This window comes from Sceloporus occidentalis, unplaced genomic scaffold (genome assembly GCF_023333645.1).
Source record: "Sceloporus occidentalis isolate IW3139 unplaced genomic scaffold, rSceOcc1.0.p SCAF_6, whole genome shotgun sequence".
Taxonomy (NCBI): domain Eukaryota; kingdom Metazoa; phylum Chordata; class Lepidosauria; order Squamata; family Phrynosomatidae; genus Sceloporus; species Sceloporus occidentalis.
Genome location: NW_028316986.1, coordinates 108,319,055 through 108,326,101, shown reverse-complemented (window position 1 = coordinate 108,326,101; position 7,047 = coordinate 108,319,055). Strand labels below are relative to the sequence as shown.

Below are 7,047 nucleotides of genomic sequence, written 5' to 3'. Positions count from 1 at the left end.
GTTCCAAGGCACTTCACTCCATGCATTGGATGAAGCAGACCAAGGGTCTGAGCAGACAGAGGGGAAAAGCCTGCTTATCTCTGTGGTTTCCTAATTTGCACCACCAGCTTCCAAAAAGGGCTGAACACTCATGGGCAGTCTGCACCATTCCTCTTCTTCTGCCAGGATGGATCAGCCAAAATGGGTCATTTGCAGTTACAAGCTGCACTGTGCCATTTTTTTTTCTCTTCTGTTCCAAATACATGTCCACATGTACATGGATGTACCACCAGCAGCCACCAATAATCTCCCTTGTTCTGCCCATCCAATGCCTCACACAACTTACAGTACGACCACCCATTTGATCACAATTGATGGTCTATATGGCACATCAGTGCACCCAGTGACACACTGCCACTACATGATCATGGAGGCCCTGTGTACATGCCCCTCCCCCCCTTCCCCTATTGGACTGGCCAGTTTGTTAGTGTTATGATTAAAATCCATTGTATTTTTGGTGACAATATTCTTGGCTGTCATTTTGCTTCATGCAGCAAAAAATGGGTTGATAGTGTAGCTCACCAGTTGTGCATATATGAAATCGATTCACAGGCAAACAACAACAACAAAAATTGTTGGCAGCAATGACACTGGCCCCCTTCCCCCATCTCCATGCTGGCACACAGTCCACACGCCAGTGCAATAGTTAGCACTTTCTGGCTTGAATTGGAGAAACCAGGGTTTATTTTGCTCCAGTGTTTAGCAACAGAGCACGACAGCCTCCAAGTCTACAAAAGCTTATGGTACCAAATTATTTCTCTCAGTCTCAAAGGTGTTACGAGAGCATTTTGTATACTGATCCATACTGTGACAGCTATGTCTCTGAATTCTATTCTGAAAAGTATAAGAGAAAGCAAGAAAAATGGCTCATGTTAATCCTTCTTCATTTTTACTCTTTTTTTCTTATTTGCTGTCTTGGTTTTTTGAACAAATGTGGGGTGGGGGGGGGCAGAGCCCAGCCTTAGCCAGGTGATATTTAGAAATAAAGATGATTCTATAATTTGTTTTACAGTAGATTGGGGAAAAAGAATTATTGTTCTCAAAAACAATCATTACAATTTATGAGACACATACAAAAATCATTTTATTAAAAGGAAAGTGTGATTTCTTTGGGCATTGGTGACCTTAACAGAAAATAGTGGCATGTCTAGAAAAAAATGCTCTAAATATCCAAGAAAAAGAAAAGTTCTTTCAATAGGATCTTGCTTTGGTCCTTTACTGCTTGATGACCATTAATTCAAATACTAGTAGTACACTTACTTTAATTCCAAAGTACAGTATCTTTTCCGTGTAGTAGATTAAATACAATGGTCTGAAAGCTGCACTGTTTAAAATGGATGCTCAGAAGAAGTCTCTCTCTCTCTCTCTCTCTCTCTCTCTGTACAAATAATACTGCTTCACTGTGCAGTGACCTCAAGGAGCGCTACACAAAATCCAGATACTTAAAAGAAGTGACAACACAGCCTGAAATTACACAGCATTTATAATATAGGTGTTTTATTGGCAATAGTCCCAACATTTCTTGTGGTTGTAAAGAAAATACAAGTTGACAGTTTATACTGGAACAGTACTTACATTTAATTACAAGTGAGCCAGATATGTTTACAAGGAGAAAAATCACATTAAAACTGTATTGTACAGAATAATCACCACCACCACCACCAACTTTGAGTCTAAGAAATCACATAACAGCATCATCTCCAGTCTGCCTATTTATTGGAACATGCTACTTAAAACAGATGACTGAACCTAAATTGAAGAGCAAAGTAAACACTGAATAGAAGCAGAAAAGTTCACGGGAAGCTGGGAGTGGCACTTCTTAAATGTAAGTACTACACCAAGTGTTCCTACTATTTTAGAATGTTGTTAAAGCCCTTGATTTCTAATTGAGATGATAATGAGCTATTCTATCCATTCCAGATTTAGGCATCTTGCTATAAAGGCATACATGTCAGATGCTTCCTCTATAACTTTGGCTGTGGGTTTTCCAGCACCGTGGCCAGCCTTGGTGTCAACGTGAATTAGGAGTGGATTCGTTTGTTTGGGGTTTCGGCCTACAACATACTGCAGAGTGGCAATGAACTTCAGGGAATGAAGAGGCACCACACGGTCATCATGGTCAGCTGTAAGTAGTAAGATGGAAGGATACTGGACTCCATCTCCTTCTGGTATTTTGATATTATGAAGAGGAGAATACCTGCAAGAGGGACATAGACACGTTGCTGTTCAACATCTACTAGATATATAAGGACACTGAAACTGAGTGCGAGTGGTCACAGAATCATAACTTGGAAGAGACCTTATGGGGCAAGCAGTCCAACACCCTGTCATGCAAGAATACACAATCAAAGCACTGCTGACAAATGGCCATTCAGCCTGTTAAAAAACCTCCAGAGAAGGAGACTCAACCATTCTCTAAGGCAGTGTGTTCCACTTCTAAACAGCTCTTACTGTCAGGAAGTTACTCCTAATGCTTAGGTGGAATCTCTTTTCCTGTAACTTGAATCCATTGTTCCATGTCCTACTCTCTGGAGCAGCAGAAAACAAGCTTGATCCATCCTCAATGTGACATCTCTTCAAATATTTAAACATAGCTATCATATCACCTCTGCAACCTTCTCTTCACTAGGCTAAACATGCCCAGCTCCCTAAGCTGCTCCTCATAGGGCATGGTTTCCAGACCTTTCAACATTTTGGTCACTCTCCTTTGAGCACGTTCCAGATTGACAACATCTTTCTTGAAATGTGGTGCCCAGAACTCAACACAATATTCCAGGTGAGGTCTGACCAAATCAGAATGGAGTAGTACTATTACTTCCCATGATCTAGACACTATATTCCTATTGATGCATCCTAGAACTGCATTGGGTTTCTTAGCCAATAGCTTTGGCCTTAAGGGTTATCTACCCTGGAGTATAGCAGTCTGTGTTGCCAAGATGAGCAGGCCAGTGCTGGCAAAGACCAAAAAATGGGAAGTGCAAATGGCATTAGATTGCCTTTTACAATTGCTTTAGTATTACTGTTCTGAATGTTTTTTTCCCCTGGGAAAGTATCAAATGGTACAAATCTCAGAATAAGAATGCTCCTTATGCCCCTGTGTTTTGTAAGAACCAGCTGGGATGTGCATGCCTCAGTTGCCAATGTATTTGTTGGAAGAAACTCCTCCTCTTTAAATACAATGTACATTCAGACTGCAGTTGGTGGTGCCTCCATGTAAGTAATAACTAAAATGGATGTCCACTGGATCTTTACTGTCATTTTAAAACAAGTTTGATCATCTTCAATTCAGACAAGACAGAAAAACAAAGCTCCCATATGTATTCTACACATTTGATTGTGATGTACATAAACAAGGAAACACCTGCCACTTACTTGTACAGCCATTCAAACTGTTCTTTATAATCAGAGCAGCCAAAGTCTGTTGTCCAGGCATGACCGATGGTAAACTTGTGGAACTTTAGCATGTCCATCACTCCCACTTGAGCAATAACACACCCAAACAGATCTGGACGCTGATTGGCACAAGCAGCTTGAAAAATGAGGGGAGGGGGGAGGAAACAAACCCAAGTTATAGTAATGTTAATGTCTGAAGTAACTATTACAACTAAAAATTAGCACAATTTAAAAAATAGCAACAAGAAGTTGCAGGATCTGAAAAATGTGTACCTATATAGGAACAGAGATCAGTTTGTTGTTTTAGCATCAAATGAAACATTTCCTGAAAAAAAGTAGGGTATGGCTTCAATAGAGGGGAATATGAAGCTGCCCGTGGATGTAACTGTGAACAAGATTAAAGCTGAGGTATGAATTTTAGAGCATGGATCACCAGGGGATTGCCCAAGACATTTATTTGGATGCTTGAGGCAACTGACAAAATGGCATTCTCTTCTCCATTTTGTTTACCGGAGATGACTAAACTGGCAGCTAAAACTTACTTCAACATTGGTAATGAGACAGAGTCTTCCATCACAACTGGGAGTGTCAGACATGTGGGGGTTTGGGCACTGTATGGCAAACACTGCTTTGTCATCCAGGAGAGTGGCTTGTGGGGTGGTATTATGCAGAATAGCTGGAAAGTGGCTGCTGCTTCATCTGCTGCCTGAGACCACTGTCTTGCTTTGTCTAATGTTAGGGCTGATCCTGTGGGGATGACAGGACTGGTCCTATGTGGATCAGTCCATCTATGCCTAACCCCAGAAATCCTCCCTGGCTACCTTTCCTCCAAATGGCAAAGATGCAAGAGAATTGGGGAGGGTAAGTCTGGAGATCAAAGTGGAGTCTGTTAGAGAAGTATAGTGTCCTCCCTGCCACCCACCACTGCAAAATATTCCTCATAACATACCCATTTGGCAAAATATGGTTTATTTAAAAAGGAAAGCACACACTAAGGTTACTTTTTAAAATACAACACTCATCTATTATAGTCAGACACACCAAGGCTCTTTGGGGAAGGGGACTTGACTTTACTATACTATATCCCCTCTTTTTACCTGGGTGTGTTAGGTTCTAATTCTGGAGCTTCTCTGCAAGTAAAACAAGTAGACTCACTGAACTGCATTTCTTCTGTTGACACACTCACCTATTGGAAACTAAGGATGAAAACAGATGGCCCTAAAGGGGTGGTGTCACATTGTCCCTTTGTGCACCAGATTGGGGCCATGGCAACTGCATGCCGCAGCCCTGATCTGGCCTTTTTCCAGCAAAAAAAGAGCAGCAGAAAGCCACTCCTTTTTGCGCCAGGGAAAGGGTGCCCCTTTCGCCACTGCCACAGCTTTTCTCCGCTCCTGCGGCGTCTGGTTACTACGGTGTGGGAGCATTCCCACCTGCCCGCTGTCTGGTTGGGTGGGAGAGGTGAGGCTGGATTGGGGGTGGAGTTGGGATGTGCAATGTGTGGTCAAACCCCCCCCCCCATGACACCCCCAAGCTGACTGTTACTGCTGGTCTGTTTGCCCCTAAGTGTACCAAAGAACACCTTATCCCAGAAGCAGCCAACTATTTCCCACAAAAAAGCATAATTTTTAGTAGTGAACATATCAAATGCTAGCAAAGGCCACTGAAACAAGCAAGTGGACAAATTGCTTTCCAATCTGAAGCAGTTACTGACCTAATAGCTGAGGGATTCTGACTACCACAGTCCAAAAAAACTAACTTTTTCAAACTCCAAGCTAGACAGATATAAAATATAAGCACACTACCTCTGACCAAGAGGTAGGCTCAGCCTACTTCTGGGGATATTTACAACAGACTGGTACTCAGGAGAGCCAGTCACAGCACATGGCACTGAGATACTGGAGAGCAAATGGCCCATTTGACAACACTTGACAGAAGACGCAAAGAAATGGACATTTGCTTAGGAGAGACCAGTTTGCTGGACCATTTTAAGTGAGGCTTGGGAAGGCCTCTTATCTTGAGATATTAACTCTGTTTCAGATGTTCAGATGAATTGGACAGGTGCCATTGGTATGAAAATTATGGTTTGAATCCAAATTAGCCATGCTTAGAATATACTTGGTGAAACTAATTGGTCTTAATTTATTAATTATTAACTTAAATCCCATTGATTGTGCTGGGTTTGCTCTAGGTATGATTAATTCTAGTTCCAATGCAGTATGTTCTCTTTAATTCCCATGGGAAACTCTTCTGTCACCTCTTATAATGCTTAAGGAAAGCAGAACTTATAAATCAAGGCCAACTGTGTTTAGATGTCAACACACTACATTAAAAAGGCTCACACCTTCAAGAATCTTTTGCTAATTCTAGCTAATGCTGAAATGCAATTCCTTTTAGCACAACAAACATAATGTATGAACATTAACATTATGCTTTTAAAAAATGACTGTCCAGAAGCACTGGAGAAAGTGGGAAGGTTGAAATGATTTATATGTGGGCATGAATGCTGATAGTTTGAGTTCCAAAGCTGGGTCAGAGTTTGACTACCACCAGTTTGAGAATTTGCTGTTAGCTCCACTTTTGTGAGAATGGTGCTCATTCTGAATGAGTGGGTTTGATGAAGTTATCAATGCCAACACATTACAATAATGTCAAAGTGACTGGCAGAGAGCTTTCTTTTCTTTTTTAACACATTAACATCTTTTCTTTGTTCCTATGCCCAAATTCCTCTGCTTTGTTTTCAAAAAATGTATTGCATTTTACAAAATAATCTTAGAGAGATTTATTTTAGGACAGAAAGAACTGCTCTGTCCTAGCTGGCTGATGAAAGATTTGATTCATAAATGCCCAGCAGAAGTCTGTACTCTTTTGGACAGATACCTGTAATCTCATCAGCAGTTCCAGATGTATCTAAGTATCACACAGCACTTAGGTAAACTATGGTTTTACAACTTTAAAAGTCAAGTTTATTTTTCCTCCTCCTCCTCTTCTTTTTTTCTTTTCTTTTTAAATTAAGGGTTAGAATTGAGGATCAGACTTATGGATGTGTAACCTGGAGTCACACATCCATAGCAAATCTGGATCCATGATCCTTAAATAGGATCTGAGGCACAATCACCATGACCATAACAGTCCCTCAAACCTATTTTACTTGGCATCAGCTGCATAGAGAAAAGTAGGCCCACTCTGCTGGTGATCATGGTGCTGGTGGATGATGTTTCCACCCCCTCCCACCATGACTGAGGCTGAGACAATCAGAAGCAGGACCTTGTAGTACTTCCTTGGGATGGAAGATGCTATTTAGCTATGCAACTAAGGTAGTTATGTAACTAAACAGCACACATAGAATTCTAGCCAAAGTATTTTTTTTAGAAACGTTTGTCCAAGTTCACAAATCATTTTATATTAAATCCATCCACAAGATTTCTAATTTGTAATATATTTAAAAACAACAACAGGAAGCACATAGGCTGTTCTTCTTACCAACTAAGAGGCCTCCATTTGAACCCCCATTAATAGTCAGCTTCTTTGGAGAAGTGTATCCCTCTTTGATAAGATGCTCGGCTGCACACTGGAAGTCATCAAAACAGTTTTGTTTGTTGGACAATATACCTCCTA

At 41.0% G+C, this 7,047-nt stretch overlaps 1 protein-coding gene across 1 annotated transcript in view; it reads right to left on the bottom strand.

Annotated features, from left to right (window-relative positions):
• Positions 1 to 1,509: 1,509 nt before the first annotated feature.
• Positions 1,510 to 7,047, bottom strand: part of PREP (prolyl endopeptidase) — a 99,523-nt gene continuing 93,985 nt past the window's right edge. The window contains exons 13-15 of the mRNA XM_089530664.1: positions 6,913 to 7,044; positions 3,412 to 3,568; positions 1,510 to 2,236 (exon numbers count right to left, since the gene is read on the bottom strand). Of these exons, the coding sequence (XP_089386790.1) occupies positions 1,942 to 2,236; positions 3,412 to 3,568; positions 6,913 to 7,044 (584 nt within the window). The 3' untranslated portion in view covers positions 1,510 to 1,941. The remainder of the gene's footprint in view (positions 2,237 to 3,411; positions 3,569 to 6,912; positions 7,045 to 7,047) is intronic.